This window comes from Ovis aries, chromosome 3 (assembly GCF_016772045.2).
Source record: "Ovis aries strain OAR_USU_Benz2616 breed Rambouillet chromosome 3, ARS-UI_Ramb_v3.0, whole genome shotgun sequence".
In the NCBI taxonomy this organism is placed as follows: domain Eukaryota; kingdom Metazoa; phylum Chordata; class Mammalia; order Artiodactyla; family Bovidae; genus Ovis; species Ovis aries.
The window spans coordinates 219,413,767-219,437,438 of record NC_056056.1 but is presented as its reverse complement, the minus strand read 5'-3'; the positions used below and the strand labels follow the sequence as shown (position 1 = coordinate 219,437,438).

General features: G+C 54.2%; 1 protein-coding gene and 1 long non-coding RNA gene across 4 annotated transcripts in view; one reads left to right on the top strand and one right to left on the bottom strand.

Moving 5' to 3' along the window:
* Window positions 1–837: 837 nt before the first annotated feature.
* On the bottom strand, window positions 838–15,958 carry LOC132659506 (uncharacterized). The gene is made up of 2 exons (XR_009600044.1): window positions 15,468–15,958; window positions 838–10,480 (listed from the first exon to the last, which is right to left on the bottom strand). It is a non-coding gene; the product is annotated as an uncharacterized LOC132659506 (long non-coding RNA).
* Window positions 14,100–23,672, top strand: part of LOC101106419 (NADH-cytochrome b5 reductase 3) — a 25,282-nt gene continuing 15,709 nt past the window's right edge. Inside the window, exon 1 of one of the 3 annotated variants that reach the window (XM_015095053.3) lies at window positions 14,100–14,173. In XM_015095053.3, coding sequence (XP_014950539.2) covers window positions 14,153–14,173 — 21 coding nt within the window. In that variant the 5' untranslated portion in view covers window positions 14,100–14,152. Of the gene's footprint in view, window positions 14,174–16,067; window positions 16,179–16,438; window positions 21,223–23,672 lie in introns of those variants that run through there. The other 2 variants (XM_060413617.1, XM_027968175.3) reach the window with 2 other exon arrangements.

Genomic DNA, 23,672 nt, shown 5'->3' with positions numbered 1-23,672 from the left:
TGCCCTGCTTGTCCCCATGGGCTTGGGGCCAGACCCAGAAGCATAAAGAGCCCCGAAATCCAGTCCACACACTGGCCGTGGGGCCACTTCTGCCCCGCTGTGGGCATGTCATGGCCTCCGGGAAATGGGGCTGTTAACTCTGCCTGGAGCCCGCCCAGGGCTGCAGTGGGGGCCCAGGGACATGGTAGGCAAGCTGAGACTGAAGCCCGGCCCTCGCCGAGCTCCTCCCCTCTCCCGGACCTTGGGTGTCTCCCGTCCATCTCCCCACACAGGATGCCGTCATGTGGTCAGGCTCCCTCTTCTCCCTGGTGGGACAGTTATGGTCAGTTAGTGAAGGAGCTCGTGGACTCAGAGGCGCATGCGTGCCTTAAGCAGCTTGCCTTAACTGCTGTGAGAGGACATCCCCTCAGAATTTGCTGATGAGGAGCCCAGACGTCTCTGGAGGTTGGAGCTGCTGCCTGGAAACAGGCCCTTGCTTTTGCCCTAACCCACCCCCACCCAGTGGGCCTCCCTGGTGACTCCGTGGCCGAGAATCTGCCTGCCAGCGGAGGAGATGCGGGTTCAATCCCTGGGTCAGGAAAGTCCCCTAGAGAAGGAAACGATAACCCATTCCACTATTCTTGTCTGGGAAATCCCACGGACAGAGGTGCCTGGCGGGCTACAGTCCGTGGGGTTGCAAAAGGGTCAGACACGACTGAGCAACTAAGCAATAACCCCCACCAGGCCGTATCTGGGGCTTCCGGGCTTGGCTCCCAGGGAGAGCTCGAATCTTCAGAGATTTGAGAAGCCATCCGAGTGCAGAATCAAGCAGTCATTTCACCCACCTAATTTGCAGGGTTTTGGTTTTTTTTTTTCGGCTGCACCGTACAGTGTCTTCATTCCCCAAGCAGGGTTCGAACCCACGCCGTCTGCAGTGGAAGCATGGAGTCTTAACCACTGGGCCAGGAGGGAGGTTCCCGTCCTGCGGAAACCTTTTAAGCAAGTTGCCTATATCAAACTTTTACATGGGATTCAAGTTCGTTTTCACAGAAACTCCCACAATTCTTCTGTTAGCCCTCAAGTTTCAGCAGCTTATGTAACACTGTATTACTTGAAGGGTTACAGTAGAAAGGACACAACAGGCACAAACCGGTTTGGGGACAAACACCCTGGAGCTGGCTCAGCTGGGGGTGACCTGGGGAGGCGCAGAGCAAGGCTCCTGCAGGCATGGAGGGACAGGGGTGTCGGAGAAGCGAGCAGGTTGTGCCTGTTTTATGTCAGCTCTTCAAGCCCAGATACCCTGATAGTTCCCACTCCTTTTCTAGGGGCCAAGCAAGCCCTCCAGTGCTCCTGACCCCCACACCCACCAGGGCATCCAACCCCACCGGAGTTGGGACGCCTCATCCCTGTGGCTGCCACATTCTCATCGTACATCTGATAAGCAAAACTTCTGGGAATTGATAACACGCCCCCTCACTAAAGTCCACTGCCCCCCATTCATTTCTTTAAAACTAAGGTCAGGACTGGGTGAAGCCAGAGAGGCTGTCTCCTCAGGCCCCAAAATGAAGGGGTGCCCAAAAGCAGTGATTAAGACAACCCAATTAACAGTGGGCAATTCTCTGTAGCTCATGTGGCAAAAAAATCTGCCTCCAATGCAAGAGACCCAGGTTCAGTCCCTGGGCTGGGAAGATTCTCTGGAGAAGGAAATGGCTACCCACTCCAGTATTCTTGTCTGGAGAATCTCATGGAGAGAGGAGCCTGGCGGGCTATAGTCTGTGGGGTTGCAAAGAGTCAGACACGACTTAGCAACTAACACCACCCATAGGGTCTGAATGGACATTTCTCCGAGGTACACAGAAGTCCAACAAGCATATAAAAAGATGCCCTTGAGATCATCAGCTCTTAGGGAAATACAAGTCAATACCACATCACACCCACTAGCATGGCTATAATCAAAAAGACAGATGATAACAAGCATTGGTGAGAAGATGGAGAAATTGGAACCCTCCTACACTGCTGGTGGTTGTGGAAAATGGTGCAGCTGCTTTAGCTAACTGGTGGCTCCTCAGTAAGATAAACCCAGAATTATATGACCCAGGAATTCTGCCCCTAGGTATGCCACCAGGGGAAATGAAAACATGCCCACACACAAATTTGTACACAAATCTGTACACAGATGCTGCTCATAGTAGCATTACTCATAATAGCCAATGAGTGGAAAACAGCCCAAATATCCATAAATAGATGGATGGATGTATTTATCCATACAATGGAGTATCATGCAGCCAGATCTTGGCTTCTAATGCCATTCTCCAATAAAAGGAACCTGGTCTCCTTGGAGAAATGCCTGATTCTAGAACTAGGGCAGGGATTATACAGAATGTCTGGACTTGTCTGGGCTTCCTGTGTAGCTCCTGTGTCGGCAAAGCATCTGCCTGCAACGCGGGAGACCTGGGTTCAATTCTTGGGTAGGGAGGTTCCCCTGGAGAAGGAAATGGCAACCCACTCTGGTATTCTTGCCTGGAGAATCCCAAGGACAGAGGTGCCTGGCAGGCTACAGTTTATGGGACTGCAAGAGTTGGACACAACTTAGCACTGAATTTCTTCTTTCTTATGCAGAATGAGCCTGGAGCATTTTGTAATGCCAGAAACTTCGGAAAGACTCACACACATACACACACGTATACTGTGTTAAAGGGACATGGACCAACTAACTGACAGAGCTCCCAGTAAGCAAAGGTTTAACAATCTGAAAGAAGATAAGAAAGGAAGAAAGGGAGGGAGGAAGTTTGAAGAGGAGTTGGGTGGGGCTAGCCTCGGTCACCAGTCCTCAGAGGCTTCTGCTAGTCATGTGTCTTCACAAATCAGCATGGGGGGCTGAAACCAAGCAGCTCTTTGCTTCTCCCCCACCTCTGTGTGCCCCAGAGGCTTCTCTGGGAGACTGCCTGGGCCCCAGCGGCCCATGAACACCGGGAGGACCCCTGTGCTATGGCAATATAGCCCACTGGGAAGCAGGTGCAGTCAGAACCACCTTGTCTTGTTGTGCAGGAACCCAGTAGAGGCGCGAGTGGACACCCAGCTCGACACCCAGTGTGGTCACTCACCAAGCCCTGGATCCCAGCGTGAGGCCGAGGTGGGGGCCTCTCCCAAAGAGGTGCCTTTCCCTAACTCACACAAGGCGTCCCGTGGGCCGGCACTAGTGCTGGACGCAGACCCCTCGGCCTTTAGCCTCTCCCCTCTTGGTGCAGCCCTGGGTCCATCTCTCCAAGCAGGGTTGGGAGCCTTCCCTCCTCCACGTGTCCTCAGGGAGCCCTGTGCATGCCAGGAACCCTCCCCCTGGCCCAGACTGCTGGCTTTCCGCTATCCCGGCCTTTCTGCTGGGGCAGTGAGCACATGAAAAGGGAAGGAGAAAAATGCAGGGGAAATGAGAGAAAGCAGAGCCCCGATCGACGTCTCGGATCCTGTCTCTCCACACAGGCAAAGTGCCTGGCACTGGGGGCTGGCCCCCTTCCCCCTTGGTTTGCACAAAATCACAGCGGTCTTTGGTTTTTTAATTTACTGACTGATTGTATTTGGCTGTGCTGGGTCTTTGCTGCTGTGTGTGGTCAGTCTCTAGTCGCAGCAAGCAGGGGCTACTCCTCACTGCAGCCTCCAGGCTTCTCGTGCCGATGGCTTCTCTTGCTTCTGATGGATGGTGGGCTGTAGGTGCTCAGGCTTCAGGAGTTGTGGCCCGTGGGCTTAGCATATGGGATCTTCGCGGATCAGAGCTCAAACCCGTGTCTCTTGCACTGGCGCTGGCGTCTTTACCGCTGAGCCACCGGGGAAGCCCAACAACAATAGTCTTTTAATTTGCTTATGGATGTGAAATTTGAGCAGGGCTTGTGGGGGGCGGCTCATCTGCTCCCCAGGTGTCAGCGGGGGTTGGGGGGTGGGGGCTGGAGGTCCTGCCTCCGGGATGACACACTCACACGGCTGGCAAATTGGCAAATCGCTATTGACTGTTGGCTGGGGAGCTCAGCTGAGCTGAGGGTCAGAGACCTCAGTTCTTCTCCACAAGGACCTCTCTATGGACTGCTTGGGCTTCCTCACAGCAGGGAGGCTGGGTTTCAAGAGCTAGCTCCCGAGGGGTGGTGGCAGGGGTGGAGGGATACATTGGAAGATTGGGATTGACAGAAACACATGATTATATATAAAACTTATAATTAATCAGGACCTGCTGTATAACACAGGGAACTCTACTCAATACTCTGTAATAGTCTATATGGGAAAAGAATCTTAAAAAAAGTGCACGTATGTGTACGCATAACAGACTCACTTTGCTGCGCACCCGAAACGAACACAAAGCTGTAAACCAAGTAACCGAGATAAGAATCTAAAAAAAGAGCAAGCATCCCAAGAGACTGGAAGTGGAAGCCACCAATCTCTTATGGTCTGGCCCCCACCCAAACGGCAGCATGTCACTCAGTCAACAGAGCTTCGATTGGTCGAGAAGTCACAGAACCCAGATTCAAGGGGAGGGGACACACTCCCATCTATCAACGGATGGAAAATCAAAGAATTTACAGATCCGTTTTAAAACTGCTTTAGGGCTGCTACGAGAATTGAGTCAAATCATGTAATCACTGTCTCAAAAGACCACTCCATGGATGACATTAAATACAAAGAAGGGGGGGAAAAAGACCTTTATAGGGAGAAGCCTAGTAGACATGGCTGGGCAAGTGATCAAAGGTGGCCTCACAGTCAAGGAACAAACTGACATCATTGCTGCTTCTTAAAGGAGCCAAGCACCCTCCCGCCGCAGGGCCTTTGCACTTGCTGTTCTCACTGTGTGGAATGCTCTTTCCCCCTTTATCCACAGGGCTTACTTGTTGAATTCCTGCAGGTCTCTGCTTTAATAGCATCACCTCTGGAAGGCCTCCCTGGCTCCTAAATAAAACAGCAACTCTCCTGCTACTACCTGTGTCCCTGTGACTCTGGTCTGCTGTTCCTTTTCCCAGTGAAGTCACATGTCTATTTTTAAAACTTATTTTTTATTTACTCTCCACCTACCACCAATGTCAGCTCTTCCAAGGCACTTTTGTCTGTCTTGTTCACTGCTCCAGCACCTAGAATAGTGCCTGAAACAGAGAAGGGACACAGTAAAGATACGGGGAAGGAGGGAATTCCCTGATGGTCCAGTGGCCCAAAAGCTCCACGCTTTTGCTGCTGAAGGCACGGGTTCAATCTCTGATTGGGAACTCAGATCCTGTAAGCCACACAGTATAGCTCCCCGCACTCAAAAAAAGATATGAGAAATGAATGAATGAATCTGGTGGCAGCAGCTCAATGTCACCTCCTTGATGAGGTCTCCCTTGATTTCACTCATAAGTGAAAGACCCAGACCCAGGGTTCCTCCCCACTGTTCTCAGCTCGGTCCTTCTGTGTCTCTCAGGGGACGAAGCCTCATTCAGTTGGGATTCTTCAGCCTAGTGTTCAGCATAACATAAACACTCAGGTAATGATGCTTCTAGTTTCCACCTGTCGATAGAACTTGTTTTGTAAAGCAGGTTGACACCTGACACCTCAGTTCACCCTTCCCATAGACTTCTGAGATGGGTGTGTCACCCCTGTTTACAGCTACGGCCTGGAGAGGGCTGCTGACTGGCTCAAGATCAGACAGCTGATTAGGAGCTGAGCCGTGCCTAGAACCCATCTCCCGGTTCCCCGGAAGTAAAGAGTACTGAAATTACACTGTGGGAGCACCTCGGGAGGATCTTAGAATCAGCTGCACCAGAGGTTGCGACCCCAGCACCTGCAAGGCCTGCAGCTGGGAGCTGGTGTGGCAGGAGCCTCAGATTTGTCACAAGAAGCCAGAAATCCTAACTTGGCAATTGACTCAAATGAAGCTCAAACCCAGAGCAGACTCTTATGTGGGCAGGATGCCGACCTTCAGCCAACAATTTGCAACCTTTGCTCTATCGGATTCTACTAGATTTTAGATAATCCCTCACTTTACAGCCGATAAAACTGTAAGGCCCAGAAGGGAGAGGAATTTGCCCAAGGTCACACAGCAAGAGTCAAGATTTGAAAATCTCTGATCCGGAGAAGGCAAGCTTTGGAGGAAGTAACACAGACCCCGCAACCCCTAGTCAGTCTCTGCCCTTCTCTGGAAGATGGCTCAGGCCAGCAGGGAATAGGAATACAGATGCCTGATTCCAGGGGCGGGAGGCTGTGGGGAGAACTGAGCTTCAGAAGCCAATAGACTTGGGTTCAAACTCCATTCCCAACCCTTGCCAGCTTTGTGACATCGGGCCAGGCTCTTCCCTCTCTGAGCCACGGCCTCTCCTCTGTAAGATGGAGACAGGATGCCCTGATGACTCACTCTCAGCCTCGCTGGTCCAGGGGTGCTGACCAGATGCCACTGGCTCTGTGGGGTTTGGGACCCTGCCGGCGGGGCCTGTGCTGTGAATACCTCTGGAGAACTTGGCGCGGTTGCCACAGCACACGCAGGGCACCAGTTCCTGTTGCATCAACATTCCAGCTCCGCTGGCACAGAGACTGCACCAGAGCAGACTGTGCGGCTTCCAGAAAGGCCTCCGCAGGACAGACTTGGTGACACCAGAGCCGCCTTCCGGTCCCAGCGCCCCCTCCCTGCTGAAGCCTGTTCGCAGCCTGAACAGGTGATTAATTCTACCAGTAAAGCCTCGGTCACTGGCTAAAAAGCGATTCCAGTCCCTGCTGCTCCTTCCATCTTTAAAAAAAAAAAAAACACCTCTCTCCATGGACAGAGGAGCCTGCGGGGCTACAGTCCCTGGGGTGGCAAAGAGTTGGACACGACTGAGCGACTGAGCCCCCACGTTCTCTTCGGATTGCGAAATGCGCAAGGGGATTAATAACATCAGCTCCCAACATATCTCACCGGTCTCTCCAGGCACTCAGCTCTGAGTGCAGATAGGCGGGTTGTGAGGCTGGTTCTGGCTGCACCCGCTCCCGCCTCCAGGAGCCAGGAGACACAGCCCTCCTCTCCCAGGGCCCTTAGGTCCAGCCAGCTCCTCCCATTGCAGAAACGTGGCAGGGGAACACTTTGGGCAGAAATGCTTCCTGGGCAGTCACTCCACCGTCCACTACCTGCGCTAGCTCCGTGTCCCTCCTTCCCTGCTGCAGGGCCACTCTCTCCTCCTTCTGAACTTCGGATTCTGGTCTCTACTGCCTCTCAGACTTTCCCCGCCCCTCCCAAAGTCCCCCCAAAACTTGCCCCCTTAGCATGCCAGGCCAGATGCCTCCTGCCTACTTGCCCCAGCTGGGGGACCCCAGGCCCCATCAGTCCTGCCTCCTGAGTGTTCTCTGCATCCACTGGCCACTGGCCTGGGCCTCACAGCATGTCGCCAGCCACTGCAGTCTCCCCTGACTGGTCCTGGACTTTAGTTTTGCTCCCCTCTGCCCATGCTCCATAGTCAGAGAACTTTCTAGAACTGTTTGGCAATGGACCTCCAAGGTTTCATCCTTTCTTTCAAAGCTGTCAGCTACTATCAGAAGCGCAGCTCAGCCCAGCATTCAAGGCCCCCACTGACTTTACCTGCCTTATTTCCTACACGTGGTAACAAGCGCTATACATTTTTTAAATTTACTTATTTATTTTACCAAAATTTATGAGATCACCTTCTGCCCCTTTTGAAAGTGCTGCTTTTTTTTTTTTTTAAAGGAAAATAAATTTATTTGGCTTTCTTGGGTCTTAGTTACAGCACGTGGGATCTTTCATTGCAGCGTGTGGACCGAGCAGTTGTGGCAAGCAGGCTTGCTCCTTCACAAAATGTGGAATCTTGGTTCCCCGACCAGGGATTGAACCTGCGTCTCCTGCATTTCAAGGCAGGTTCCTAATCACTGGGCCGCTGGGGAGGTTCCTTGAAAGTGCTTTTGACTCTGATTTCTTCCTGATGATTTTCTTTCTTTCTTTCTTTTTAAACTGAGGTATTGTTGCTTTACAATGTTGTATTCGTTTCTGCTGTGTAACTAAGTGAATCAGCTCTAAGTGCCATACAGTATTTATGTATTTATTCATGTGGCCATTTCACCCAGCATGTGGAACCTTACTTCCCCATCCAGGGGTCAACCCATGCCCCCTGCAGCGGAAGCCTGGAGTTTTAACCACTGGACTTCCCATATGGGCCATAAGTAAGTAAAGTCACTCAGTCGTGTCCGACTCTTTGTGACCCCGTGGACTGCAGCCCACCAGGCTTCTCCGTCCATGGGATTCTCCAGGCAAGAATACTGGAGTGGGTTGCCATTTCCTTCTCCAGGGGATCTTCCCGACCCAGGGATCGAACCCTGGTCTCCCGCATTGGAGGCAGACGCTTTAACCTCTGAGCCACCAGGAAAGCCCTCATATGGGCCATATGTTTTTTAAATTCCCCATACCCGGGTGAAAAAATTATTCACTGTTTCTTTGAAATTAAATTTGAACTGTGTCCCATATTTTACCTGGCAACCCTAATGTTAGTCCACACACCCTGGACATCTTGAGGTTTTAGTTTAATTTTTTTTTAATATAGGTATGTTTAAGTGCATAGGTATGTATAGGTATGTTTAAGAATTCCCAGGTGGTGCTAGTGGTAAAGAACCCGCCTGCCAATGCAGGAGACATAAGAGACTCAGGTTTGATCCCTGGGTCAGGAAGATCCCCTGGAGGAGGAAATGGCAACCCACTCCAATATTCTTTCCTGGAGAATCCCATGGACAGAGGAGCCTGGTGGGCTGCGGTCCACGGGGGTCTCAAACGAGTCAGACATGACAGCGACTTTCACTTCACGTATAAGTGCAATATCTTGGAATACTTGAACCAAAAAATGACTCATCCTGTCACTGAAATTCAAATCTAACTGGGCATCCTGAAATTTTATTTGCCAAATCTGACAACCTAGGTCCTACATAGGTAACAGAGACCAAGGGGGCTGGCAGGGGTTGGATAGTTCCAACCTGGACCCTGATGCTCTGCCCGCAGTTGGCCTGAAAGCCTCCTTTCCAGACTCTTGCCCTGGTCCATGGAACGGACGGGAACCCAGAGACTCTTGGGAGGAATTATTCCACAGCTTCCCACTTCTCTCCTCTCTCTGGACCTAGTTTCCTCCTATATAAAAGGTTCCTTCTATACAAAAAGAAACTCATGGTTTCTCTGCCCTATTCCCCCGCTTCTCCCAGGGATCTGAGACTTGAGTAGGCAGGGGATTCTCAGCCTACCCTAAAGGCAAACAGGCTTGTGGGAGTTTCTGTTCTTTGACTCACTGAAGGGCCTTGAGGAATAACTAAGACAAAGGTCTTCCCCCCCCCCCCCCGACCTCGCGCAAAGTACCTTGTAGACCTGGCTTCCCAGGTGGCTTAGTGGTCAAGAATCCATCTGCCAAGCAAGAGTCGTGGGTTCGATCCGTGGGTAGGGAAGATCCCCTAGAGGAGGAAATGGCAACCCACTCCAGTATTCTTGCCTGAGAATCCCATGGACAGAGGAGCCTGGTGGGCTACAGTCCATGGGGTCAAAAAGAGTCGGACATGATTTGGCGACTAAACGACAACCTTGTAAACCAATTAAACCACCTTGATGAGAATTGTTTCAGACAAAGACCATCAACGGATGCTAAAACCATTGGATGGAAGTTTGTTGGGAATTAGGACATTCATACGGCATCAAAGGAAAAGTTACTTTAACAATAGGGAGACCAGGCAGGCGCCAACAGAGCCATCGCCTGCCCTGTGATCCAATCTGTCTGCTGGTTAAAGGAGACTAAAGACACCTGCCAAGTAAACTTGCCAAGCCTGACCTGCAGTTAGAGCCTGGGCCAGAAAAAACAATGGCTAGAAAGGACAATATGGAGCAACTGGGACGAGTGGAATGCAGACTGGAGATAAGATATCTGCGCTGTTTCAGTGTTACATTCCCTGAATTTGATGCTTGCATAGTGGTATGTAGGAGAATGGCCTCGTTCTTGGGAGAAGCATGGTGAACGGTTCAGAGGTGAAGGGCCATTTGTCTGCAGCTAACTCTCCATGGTTCAGCCAAAGCAAACAGATAGACAGGGAAGAAAGAAGGAAGACGTCAGATGATGTTGTTGTTGTCATTCAGTTGCTAAGCTGTGCCCAACTCTTTTTGACCCTGTAAGCTGTAGCACACCAGGCTCCTCTGTCTGCCACTATCTCCCAGGGTTCACTCAAATTCATATCCATTGAGTCAGTGATGGCATCCAACCATCTTATCTGTCACCCCTTTCTTTTCCTGCCCTCAATCTTTCTCAGCATCAGGATCTTTTCCACTGAGTCAGATCTTTGAACCAAATGGCCAAAGTATTGGAATTTCAGCTTCAGCATCAGTCCTTCCAATGAACATTCAGGGTTGATTTCCTTTAGAGTGGACTGGTTTGATCTCCTTGCAGTCCAAGGGACTCTAAAGAGTCTTCTCCAGCACCACAATTTGAAAGCATTGATTCTCTGGCGATCAGTCTTCTTTTGGACCAACTCTCACATCCATACACGACTACTGGAAAAACCATGTAATAACAGTTGGTGAATCTGACAGTTCATCATACTGTTCTTGCAACTTCTCTGTACAGTGGACATTTTTCCAAGTACAAAGCCTGAAGGAGGACTTCCCTGGTGGTCCAATGGTTAAGGATCTTCCTGCCAACACGGGGGACATGGGTTTGATCCCTGCTCCGGGAAGATTCCAATTGTCCCGGGGCAACTAAGCCAGCGTGCCACAACTACTGAAGCCAGCTTTCCCTTCGTGCTCTGCAGCAAAAGAATCTGCTGCAAGGAAAAGCCTGCGCACCACAGCGAAGAGTAGCTCCCATTCACCTCAACTAGGCAAAGTCCATGTGCAAAGTAAAGACCCAGTGCAGCCAAAATCAATAAATAAAAGAAAAAAATTAAAAGCCTGAAGGAACACCGACCCAGAATAAAATATCAGAAGTCGCCCTTTCCCAGAAAGAGAAAGGTCTTGGCCTGTGGTCATATAGTGAATTGGCTGCTGAACCCGCCCCACTGGGTCTGAGTCCCCAGAGTAGGGATGGGCCACCTAATCAATGCCACCCCTCGTTCTTCACATTGCTCCTTCTCACTTGCCAACATTCTGTCACTGAGGCCACCCTACAGTCAAGCAAGAGGTGAACAGCCCCTTTGGAGTCTGGGGAGAAGTTTACCCTGTAATCCTACAAAGAAACTGGGCCACAACTCCCGCCTGCAAGGCCAGGCCTGGCATGCGGGTTACTTTCTAGAGAAGCCTTCAGATGTAAACAGAAGTGATATCCCCTTTTGCACTGTACAAATAGAAGTGAGTCAAATAGGGTGAGGTGTAAACACAACAGGTTTTACTGCGGTGAGAGTAAAATGCTTCAGTAATTTATATTGATTGTTATCTGGTTGGATGACATCACCGACTCAATGGACATGGGTTTGAGTGAACTCCGGGAGTTGGTGATGGACAGGGAGGCCTGGCGTGCTGCGGTTCATGGGGTCACAAAGAGTCGGACACAACTGAGCAACTGAACTGAACTGATCGTGTAAATTTTATATGTCAAAACAATTATGAAAAGGCTCAAAAAGATAAACAGGAAAAGAAATGGGCAGTTAATATGAACTTAAGAGAGGCAACAACAGCAGTGATAACTTTAAGAGGAAAGCTATTTCCTTTTTGAGCCTTCAAGTGCATATAGTAATTGAAGTGAAAACATAAGACAGAAAAAGAGATTCAATCTTAATTGTAATTCTGTAGGATTTTTTTGGTTGGACTTGTGTCTATAGCTTTGATCTAAACAGGATTTAAGTTTTGTTGATTTAATGCCATTTAGGTGATGAGTCTTTAGAAGAAAAGCCCTCTGGGAATTCTTCACGGTTTGTGAGAGGATGATTAAAAGGAGAAAGCCAACTTAGTCACCTCCAAATTTCACAAGGAGAAGAAAACCCAGCATCACACATCCACATTCGCCAGAGGCATCATCGGTCCAGGAGTGACAAAAAACGGAGAAAATTCGAAGTGACTGGGGGAGACGCAGAGGTTGGGGGAGACCTGCTGCTCTCCCGGCCTCCTAGAAGGTGGCTCTGGAGAGGGTAGCCCAGGAAGCACCTAGCACTGGGAACTCACCGGCTGCACACGCTGACATCAAGCTTTCCTATTGGTAATATGAAAATCGTGATCGTTAAAACTGAAAGAACACCTCACCGACCTGCGGTGACATTCACCCTCATGTTCTATGGTAAGAGGTCTCTCTCCCTGTCCTCTCCATGCTGCTCCCTTCTTAAAAATGACTTGCTCATTCATTCATTTATTTTTGACTGTGCTGGGTCTTTGCTGCTGAATGCTGGCTTTCTCTCTTTGTGGCTGGTGTGGGTTTCCAACCGCAGTGGCTTCCCTTGTGGAGCGCGGACTCTAGGCGTGTGGGCTTCAGCCGTTGCAGCACGCCGCCTCGGTGGTTGCAGCTCATGGGCTTAGTTGCTCCATCGCATTATGGAATCTTCCCATATCAGGGATGGAACTCGTGTACCCTGCATTGGCAGGCGAACTCCTAACCACTGGACCACCAGGGAAGTCCCAGTTTTCCCTTTCAAAACCAGCTGGTCACTCCCCCATCTGCCTAAATCCTCCAGTTAGTGAGTTAGTTCATGTTAGTTGCCCAGTCATGTCCGACTCTTTGCCATCCCATGGACTGTAACCTGCCAGGCTCCTCTGTTCATGGGATTTCCCAGGCAGGAATACTGGAGTGGGTTGCCATTTCCTCCAAAATCCTCCAGGGCTCCCCACAACCCCCTACATCCCAGTTCCCTCTACCTGGGTCCCCACACTGCCTCACCCTGACGTCACATCACACCAGCACCTCCAGGTCCCACTGTATCAGCCCCTCTGGTCTTGCTGACCCTGCGTCTGTCCACTTCTTCCCCAGGCTCTGCCCAGCTCCTTCTGCCAGGAAGGCCCAGCTGTCCTGTGCCTGGCCAGCTCCACACTGCAGGAACACACTGCCTGCCGCAGGCTGCTGATTACAGTACCAGGAGCTCACGTTCCAGTCCAAGACCATTCCAGAAGAGCAAGGCTAGAGAGTCACGTGGGGCCAGCATGGGTTTATACAGAACAGGTGCCCACTGCCTGTTTTTAAGTCACTCATTCAACAAGTATTTATTGAGCACCAACTGTATGCAGCTGGGCTTCCTAGGTGGCTCAGACGGTAAAGAATCTGCCTGCGATGTGGGAGACGCGGGTTCAATCCCTGGGTTAGGAAGATCCCTGGAAAAGGGAATGGCTACCTAGTCCAGTGTTCTTGCCTGGAGAATCCCTATGGACAGAGGAGCCTGGTGTCCATGCGGGGGTCACAAAGAGTTCCACAGGACTGAGGGACTAACACAACCCTTTCACGTTTTTTCTGCCCGCAGCCACCCCACCCCACCTCCCCGCTTTGCTACCATATGCTCTGTGCTAGGCTCTAGGCATGCAGGCAGCCCAGAGTTCACTGTGATGGGGTAGGACAAGGGGCAGGCCGCCCTTAAGCAAACACATGGGATGACTTCAGCTCAATGCTAAGCGCTGGGAAGACCACGAGGGGCGGCCTGCAGGGGGCGGGCAGGTTAGGGCATGTCTTACTGAGGAGGGAACATCTGACCTGATGCCCAAGCAATAAGGCGGGACTGATCCTGAGGCAAGTGGGGATGGTCTTCCAGGGAAAGGGCAAGGCCTGGAGGTGGGAGCCAGCCAGTTTGAGGAACGAGAAGGCCCCGGGGAGGCTCAGGGGCGCGAGCAGAAGTCAGACCAAGCAGGAGCTTCCTCCTGCCAGCCTGGGAAGCCACAAAGAGTTTTCCGGATTTTATTTTAGAGCCCAACAATGGGGGGGTCGGGGGGCGCCATCTTCTCCCCTTTGACGGCCAACGAGGCCCAGAGACCGCCAGCGTCCTACTGGAGGCCGCACAGCGGGTCGGTGGGTGGGCTTTGGGGCGGGGGGCGGTAGCCAACAGCGCCGGCCGCCCACGCGTTCCGCCGGCCCCTCGCCGGGGCACCTTCTGGCCGCGGACGGAAGCGGGCGGGGCGGGGCCTGGAGGCCGGCCTCCCGCCCCCCGCGCGCCGCCACTGGGCCGGGCTCGGCGCGCCCCTCCTCCGGGGTGACGCAGCCGCGGGCGGGCCCGGGGCGCAGCGGTGTCGGCGGCGGAGCGAGCGCAGCGCGGCGGCAACATGGGGGCCCAGCTGAGCACGGTAGGCGGGGAGCCTGGCGCCGGCCGTCGCGGGCCGGGGGGCGTCGCTGCGGACCGGAGCCGCGGGCGCCGGGCCTCCATCTCGGGCAGCGCCGACTGCGGCCGGCCTCGGGGTCGGGGCGGGGGCCCGGCTCGGACGTGGGACGCAGGACCCCACCCGGCCCCGCCCTGCCCGCCGCGCCCCGGCCGTCCCCTGACAGCCGTGACTCAGGCCCCGGGCTCCTGCCCTCCGGCCCGGCCCTCCCGGCCGAGGGGCGTCGCCCGGAGCCGGGGTTGGGGTGGCGGGGGTGGCCGAGCTCCGGGGGAGCCCCGCCCCTCTGCCCGGCCCAGGAGTGCGGGTGTGCGCGCCAGGGATGGGCGAATGCGGGGTGGGGGCGGTGAAAGAGACTGGTGACCCCGCGTGAGTTCATGAGCGTGAACACGTGTGAAGTGTGAACGTCGCCTCTGTGCGAGTGTGAGATGTGTGTGTGACCGGGGCGTGGGTGTGACGTGTGTGCATGTGCAACTGTGTGTTTAGGGGTGTGTTTAGGTTTTAGGGACGGTGAGTGAGTGTGCAGCTGTGCGGGAGTGTGAACAGGTGCGTACCTGCGAGTGTGTGCGTGTGGAGTGAGTGTGTGTGTGTGCACACGTGAGATGTTGCTGGATCACGGAGTGGTTTTTTTTTTAACCACCTACCACCCCTGAGCCCTGTACTGGGCTGCATGCTGGGCTCTGGTTTCTTTTAACCCAAGAAACTGGCGAGGCCCCATTTTACAGATATGCCGCTGGGGACCTTGGCCACCCGCCCGGCGGGCCGAGTCTGAACTCTTGGGGCCGCAAAGTCCACTGTCGCGCTGTCACGTTGGCCGGGCCCAGGGCCGCCTCCTTTGGGATTCTTCAGAAGCTGCAGTGGGGTGGGTGGCCTGTGTTCCCCCTCCAGGCTGTGGCCAGGTCTGCCCCCCACACTCTGGTCCCTTGGGCTGGCTGGGGTTCTCTGGGAGCAGGAGGCCCAGAGCCTCTTGCCTGGCCTCCTCCCCCACCTCTGCCCTCCGGCTCTTTGCAGCTCCCCCTTGGGGATGAGGCAGAAAGCCTCCTGGCCTGGCCAGTTTGCTCTGGGTGAGTGGCCCAGCCTGGGACTCGGGGCCATTCAGACCGAGGGGCAGCTTCACTTAGGGCAAACCTGGGGGCATCACCCCAGCTCAGTGGAACATCCTGACCGTGTTCCCAGAAATTGCCTTCCTTCCTTACCGCTCAGCCTTCTACCCCCCAGCCCAGACACCCCCCACCCCTTGCTGTTTTCCCACAGGGCTTCTTACCTTCTAGCCATACACGTTGCCTGGATTTGTCTCTGCGTCCCTTCGATGAGCTTCCCTCGTGGCTCAGACAGTAAAGAATCCACCTGCAATGCAGGAGACATGGGTTCCATCCCTGGGTCCAGAAGATCCTCTGGAGGAGGGAATGGCAACCTACTCCAGTATTCTGGCCTGGAGAATCCCATGGACAGAGGAGCCTGCTGGGCTGTAGTCCACGGGGTCGCACAGAGTCAGACATGACTGAGTGATAGCACGCACCCTGGCATGTGGCTGCTCAGTATTTTTGCTGAGTAGCCAAGGACCCCTTGTAGCCCCTCTGTGAGGGACAGAACCCCATCTGAGCGTCAGGAGACCTGTCCTGACTCCTGAGCCTCCTCTCTCCAAGGGGTGGTGGGATGGTCCCTTCTTCGGTCCCTGCTGGGGTCCCCGCTTGACCCAGAATACCCGGAGCAGACCCCAGCCCTGCCTCCGGGCACAGAGGCTCCACACAGTCTGCCGGAGGCCCGCTCGGGCTTGGGGCACCAAACTTTTTATCTGGGACATGCAGGCCCTGCAAGAGGCCTCCTCCCACTCACAGAAGAGGGGTTAGCTCTGGAGTCTGCCAGCCACTTGGGGGTACATGCTGGGGGTTTAGCTGGCTGGCCCCAACCCTGACTCCCCTGCCGCCAGCACAGACGTGAGCGCTCAGTGGACCTGGACAGGCCGCCACCACAGGTAGAGGCCAAGGCTTGCTCCTGCCCCCGGCAGCCCTGTGCCTAGTCCGTGGTCCCAATCCCCCTGCCCCTGGGCAGCAGGGCTGGGCCTCCCTTGCGGAGGGCGAATTGGGCGGATAGGCTCTGCACCCGCTCCTCCTCCTGGGTTCCCTTAACCCCGAGCCCCGAGCCAGGAGCCCGGCTCCAGGAGCCCTTCGCTGCAGGACTTCCTCTGTTCCCTCCCACTTCCTGAAAAGGGGGCTTTGAGGGAGGTGGACGCTCAGATCCCAGCCGGACAGCTGACGGGCGGGCAGCAGGCAGGTAGGCCTCAGCACAGGGGGCTGGCACCTGGGGAGGAACACCCCTGCCAGGTGGAGGTCCTGGCAGGTCCTTTTGCCCGCTGAGACCTGACCTGGGTAGAGAGGATGGCAGGGTCCCGGGGTCGAGGGGAGCTGAATTCCAGGGGGTGAGCAGCTGGCAGGGTGCCGCATAGGGGTGGTAGGGCTACCCCGCCTCTCTGCTCTGTTGGGCAGGCTGGGGGCTCCCTGGAGACACCCTGGTGCCCCGTTTTCCTCTCCCCGTCCTATGTTATCAGAGGTGGGGAAAGGGAGGTGGGTTCCATGGTGGGCAGAGTGTAACCTTTGGGGCACCAGGTCAAGGCCTGGGAGGCAGCTGTCCCCTAGCCCCCTGGGTGGCCAGGGGGAGGTGGTGTGTGTGTGTGTGTGTGTGTGTGTGTGTGTGTGTGTGTGTGCAGGCGCGCGCACATGTATGTGCAGTGCACTGAGGAGCTGAGGTGGGGCCTTAGCCTCGTCCATCCTGTTTACTCTGCCCACTGTTTGCAGGGGTGGCAGGGCGTCCCAACCCCTTGTGAGTCTGGTAAAGCCTCCCAATTTCCCAGAGACAAAGCTTTGACCTTTCCACGGCACCCTTTTCTCTGCCAGCTGTGCCCACTGAGGTTTGTGTCCTGAAGGACCGACTGACAACGAGCGTCTGCCCATAGCTGCCTCTTGGAAAGGAATTTGTGCAGAGTCCACCCCTGCTCTCTTCAGTGGCCACACTGTCCGCGGGGGCAGAGTTGTGGTGGCGGGGCTCAGTGCACAGACCGAACTGGCCGCCAGTTCTCACCCTGCCTCAGTGTCCTCACTGAAGTAGGGTGGCCGTAGTGCCCGCGTGCTGGGCTTGAGGACCTGTGCTCACGTGGAGCAGCTGGGCGTGGGGACTGGAGGAAAGACCGCTAATGTTTACCCATCAGTCCCAGGTCAGCTCCTTCCAGCAGCAGCTCCAGCCCCACCTCTGGGAGGCAGGTGTGTCCGCCAGGAATTCAGGATCCACCCATCTGGCCAGTGCCTGGTGGAGGGTCGATTCTTGCCCTCCCGCTGTGGGCATCTGGTCTCTTGTCCTGGTTACTGAAACATTCAGATAAAGTAAGAGAAGTCAGACAGACTGCGGGGTAGGTGCTGGTGCTTGTCCCCATGTGAATTTATCCACAGATATTTACCAAGTCTCTGCTCTGACTGCTGGAAATGAGACACCAGGGCCCCCACCTCCCTGTGTCTGCCATTCTGCATTGTGATCGCGCGTGGGGAGTTGGCCTGGGCGTGTGAGCCCCAGGCTGGCATCCAGGGCACATGGAGCTGGTGCCTGGAATGTGCAAGTTCTGTGCGAGGGCCAGGGTCAGTGTTGAGGGCTCGCCTTCAGAGCTGTTGACGAATGAGCCTTTTTTCATGGCTCAGCACCTGCCCTGGCTTGGCATTTGGGGCGGGTGAGAGATTGGAGGGGAGAGACAGGGGATCCGGAGTGCAGACTCTACCCGGGGCCTTGCCAAGCCAAGGAGGAAGGCAGCTGGCCCGTCTCCCACGGTGGAGGGTCAGTGAAGAAACGCAGAGGAAGGTGCTTTGCAGACTGCGCAGCGAACTGCAGGCCAGGGGTGTGTGTGAGTTGCTCAGTTGTGTCTGACTCTTTGTGACCCCATGGACTGTAGCCTGCCAGGCTCCTCTGGTCCATGGAATTCTATAGGCAAAAATTCTGCAATGGGTTGCCATTTCCTTCTCCAGGGATCTTCCCAAACCAGGGATCGAACCCGGGTCCCCTGCATCTCGGGCAGGTTTTTTACCTGCCAGCCAGGGGTCTTAGTTATCAAACCTGGCTGTGCATGCGCTGAAAACAGCTGTGCTGGGAGGAAGGAAAACTCCAGGGAGCACAGCTCCACTTGGCTCTTAATGTCATTTAAGTTTATTTCCAGGGCTGCCGACAATAGTGATTTCCTGCAAATGTAACTTGGCTCAGTTTTTTTCCTAAACAATGTTCCCGGTGAATATGCCTTCCCTGATAGACGTGGAAGGGGCCTGGAACAGAGGAATCATCAGAGTGCCCCACCCTCATCCCCGGGGAGTTGGCAAAGGGCAGTGGGGGCTCCGGAAGTCTGCTAAGGGCTTGATTAGCCAGGGAGGGGCCTGGCAGGTGAGATCTGAGGTTTGAGCTGGACTCTTGGAAGCTAAATAGGAAAGGAATGTGCTGGTTGGATGAGGGAAGAGTGTGCAGAGGCCTGAAGCAAAAAAGGCTGGTGACAGGATGGTAGGGACCTTGAGTGTAGGCAGTGGGGAGCCACGGTGATGGGTGTCGAGGGGAGCAACCCGTTGCTTTGGGCTGCTGGGGCCTGGCTGAAGGAGGTGGGAGGTGGGATTTCGGTAGAGCCGGGGATTTGGGCTGTGGGCTCCAGGGCATCTGTCTTGGGAGGCGCCTCCAGAAGAACCAGACTACACAGGGCTGGGTTTCATGGCCTTGGGCAAATCTCTTAACCTGTCTGAAAAACGGGGACCGCAGTCTCACTCGTTTTGAGCCTGGCCCCTTGAGGACAGAGTTGGCTTATCCTTAACTGTGTGATAGTCACGGTGCTGCAGCCGGGGGTTGAAGTGAGGATTAGCTCAGAGGATTCGCAGCCCACTCGTGGAGCAGTGCCAGCTCGGGGCCATGTGTGCTTTTGGGCCATGTGTGCGCAAGGCCTTTTCCAGCCTCGATTCCCACCCCCCCCCCCCCCCCCCCACCCCCGCCCGCCCACCGCTGCCAGCATTAGGTGAGACCTTCCTGAGGAAGGTGGAGCCTGGAGAGGTGAAGATTTCTCTCCTAAAGTCCTGAGCTGGGTCTCAACCTCGCGTCCCCTGGAGTCCTGGGCTGCCAACAGAACTTTTTTCAACATTTATTTTATTCATTTATTTGTTTGGCTGTGTCCAGTCTTAGTCGTAGCACGTGGGATCTAGTTCCCCGACCAGGGATTGAACCTGGACCCCCAGCATTGGGAGCGAGGAGTCTTAGCCACTGGACCACTAGAGAAGTCCCCATAATGGGCCCCAAATGAAGTTCAGGGTGGGAGAAATAGCACGTGGTGGTCGGGACATTGTAGGTGGTAGGTAAATGAGCAGGAGACCAGAGACCCTTTGTGTGGCCCTGTGCAGGCCAGGGGTTGGGGGGTGTGTGTGCCAGGGTGTGTGCTGAGGCCAGCTCCCTCGGGCCTTCCCTTTACACCCACTGGTACAGACCAGGGGCCCCGTGGGATGAGGCCTTGGTTGCATGAAGCCCGGAGGCCCTGTCTGCCAGAGAGGCACTAGGCACTGTCGATGGTATTCTGAGCCCAACAAAAGGCCTGTAACCAAAGCTGCGGCTGGGCAACTTGAAGCTGCTGGGCTGGTTTGGGGGGCAGGGCCAGGCCTGGTGTGGAATCCTGGTGTCTGTGTTCTTCCTTCACTTGTGGTGGGGGCCCCATGAGGGTGGTAGAGAAAGCTCCTGTGTGTGTGTGTGTGTGTGTGTGTGTGTGTGTGTGTGTGTGTGTGTGTGTGCAGGCACGCACACGTGCCCGCACTCCCCAGGTTATAGACCCCTCCGTGACCTCAGCCCCCTACCTCATCTCATGTCCCAGCTCCCCTGGGTGGTAGGCCAGTCAGTGGCCCTGACCTTCTTCCCATAGATAAGAACACCAAGGCTCAGAGGCCTCAGGTACTGGCAGGGCTTCCAGGAAGGGAGGGAGCATTGAGGCTGGGCCTAGAGAGGGGAGGATCTTCTCAAGAGGTCTGCAGAGGAAGCAGAGAGGCCTCCCCGCAGGCAAGGAACTTGGCTCTGAGCTTCCTGGCGGCCAAGGAAAAGGGGGAACTTGCGCGGAAGAACGTGCACGGTTGTCTACCGTGAGAACCAAGCTCAGGGAGGTACCCTAGGGAGGACGAGTGAACAAGCTGTGAGACCGTTTCCTTGAGAACCAGTGTTTGGGGAGAACTTTTGGTTCTTGACCTTGCTGTTTGAACTGCTAGTGTGGACTGCCTTCTTCACTTTTAATTTTGAAATAATTTCAAAGTTACAGTAAGTTTGGAAGAGTGTGTAAAAGAGCCCTTATATACTCTTCACCAAAATACACCGGGTGTTCACATTTGTTGTGTTTACCTTATTACTGTATGTGTGTATTTTAAACCGTTTGAGAGTAAATGACATTATGTTAATTCTTTGCCTCTAAATACTTGTGTCTGTCTCCTAAGAACAAGGACTTTCTTCTGCATAACTGCAGGATGATCAAATCAGAAACATACAGTGCTATTGTCTAATCCGTGGGCCTTAATGCAGATTCCGCCGGTTGTCCCAGGATTGTCCCTTACAGCTGTGTTTTCTTCCCCCCGGCCCAGAATCTAATTCAAAACTGCCCATTGCATTTTTTCCGCAGTTTTTCTGTCCCTTTGGCCTCTGTACAGTGAGTCTCCTCCATACGAACCTTGTTCCTATTCCTCAGGGGAAGTGGAGGTTTTCCCAGTGACTCAGAACGCAGAAACACAGGGGTGTAGAGTACGTGCCTTACACGTGACCCTGCACGATGCAGACTCTCAGAGATGCGAACACGTGTCCATCGGCGTGAGGCGCGGATGGAATCACACTGTCTTGCTCGGCCTCCGTCTGCTCTTGCTGACAGTCCTTCAGTTCCACCGTTTCCCACCTCTTCTCCCGCCTCCAGCCCGTAACTCTTCTCATCTGTTTACTCAATGCCAGACCCTGTGTGCCAGCTGTTGTACTGGACTACTGTATTTATCAAGGTACTCTCCTGCAAGATTTTAAATGTTGCCTTTATTTTTTTTATTTGTGTATCATTTGTGTGAGAAGTACTATAAGTCCATTACAGTACAGTACAACATAGCCGATTGTGTGAGTTGGGTGCCTGTGTCAGACTTACGAGCAAATTGGACTTCACAAAAGTGCTCTCCGGACGGAACTTGTTTGTAGGTAGTGGGCTTCCCTGTCTTCATTTTCTCTGACTGCATATAAATTGTCACAAACTAGATAGCACAAAGCAATTGAAATTCCTTCTCTCACACTCTGGAGGCCCGAAGTCTAGAATCAGGGTACTGGCAGGGAGCGCTCTGGAGGCCAAGGGGAGGGTCCTTTCCTCCTTCATGCAGCCCTCTCCCCTGACTCTTCTCTCTCTGAGAAGGACGCTTGTCATGGGATTTGGGGCCTGCTGGCCAGAATCCAAGAGGATCTCACGTCCAGATCCTTAGTTTGCTTTTTTTTCCTCCCAGTTAGTTTATTCCGGCGGCACTGGGTCTTTGTGGCTGTGAGAGCTTTCTCTTGTCGTGGTGAGCGGGGGCTACTCTTCGCTGGGGTGCCCAGGCTTCTCATTGCGGCGACTTCTCTCGTTGTGGAGACGGGCTCTGGGTGTGTGTGTTTCAATAGTTGCGGTGCGGGGACTCCAGGAGGTGCAGCTTGTGGGCTCTAGGGCACAGGCTCAGTATTTGTGGCGTTTGGGCTTTCCTTACCCTGCGACGTGTGGGATCTTAGTTCCCCGACCAGGGATTGAACCCCTGTCCCCTGCAGTGGCAGGCAGATTCTTATCCACTGTACCACCAGGGAAGTCCTCCTTGGTTTAATTACAGCTGCAAAACCCCTTTTACCATCCCGACGATCTGGGTGAACAGGTCTTTTGGGGGCCACCCTGCAACCCACCAGAGCCTCCTTTAATCTGGAACCCGTTCCTCAGCCTTCGTTTCTCCTGGCCTTGATATTTTTGAAGAGTGCCAGTGGTCCCAGAGGACGGCCCCTCGGTGTTTCCTCGTGTTGGAGGTGGGTCCTGAAGAAGGCATGGGCAGTGCTGGCCCCTCTCGCTCCATGTCAGGAGTCGCCTGGCGAGCCTGGCCCCTTTCCTATGCTGCTCGCTGCTCAGGGTGGGGTCTGCCAGGTTCTCTGCTGCAGGATTGGTCTGAGCGGTCTTGAGGCCGTTCTTGTCTTCTCCTTGGGTCTTGCTTGTGGTCCTGTTAGTGAAAGCTACCAAGGACACGACTTCCCGATGGCCCAGGGTAGCCGCTGCACCCACATACATGCCCAGTGAGGTCATAGGCCTGCTGGGGGACAGCCTGGGTTAGCCACTTTCCATGGCTGAGTTCCGTCTCGACAACCAGGAAGTGTGTTTTCTGATCCCCATTTCACAGATGGAGAAGCAGGGCAGAGAGGCTCATTGGTTTTGCTTCCCAGGGACAAACACAGCTAGAAAGAGGAGCAGGCTAGTTGCCTTTCTTTGCAAGGATGTCCTCTCCAGGTAAAACCTGAGCAGTTTTATCTGGCCATGTGATTTGAGTTTTCTCTGTCTTCAAAGTATCCAGACCACCTCTGAGGGTCTTTGTGAGGCTGAGAGCATGGGGCAGGGGGTGCAGGGGGCTGACGAAGAAGAGCCCCTTAGAGCCACAAAGCAGGGTGAGCGTGATGTTGAGGGCGAGGACTGATGTCATAAGAGAATGGCTGGGGAGGGAGGTGGACTCGGGCTGGAATCCCAGCTCCCCACCTGCCAGCTGTGTGCCTTTGGGTGAGTTGCTTCACCTCCCTGAGCCGTTCCCTTGTCTGTAAAGCAGCAGTGACGTCAGCACCTGCTTCAGAGTCGTCGTGAGGTTAACCCCCGTGTGGGGCTCAGCACGATGCGGAGAGCTTCAGGGGGCCTTGCAGATCACCTTTGTCCAGTTCAGTTCAGAGGAGGGGAGAGGACTCGACCAGGGCCACCCAGCCAGCAAGGAGCAGAGCTTCCCAGCATCCGGCTCAGTGCCCCGGCTGCCCCTCACATCTGAAAGCAGAACCCCAGGGCTCAGGGGTTTGTCTGTAGAGAGCTAGCACTTGACACCACTTAATGCAGTCAGGGAGATTGACTCGAGGAGGGAGGAAGGGAGCACAGATATGCAGTACTCAAGGTTAAGCACAGGTACTTGGGAACTTTGTGCTGAGCTTCCTGGCAGCCATAGTGAAAAGGGGCTACATGCTCAGTTATGTAGCTTTCTTTGTCCCTGTTCCTCAGGTGAAATGGAGCTTTTCCAGTGATGTAGTAATACACTGATGAGTTTCATGAGTCTGAGTTTTGTATTAATAGCGTCTCCCAGCTGGCACCAAGATGGAGTCGGGGTGCCTGGATGAAGTGGAGAGAGGGTGTTCATGGCAGAGGAGCGGTCCAGAGGTGTGGACCAACTGGTGTGTTTGGGGGAAGTGCAGGGGGTAGACCCTCCCTGGG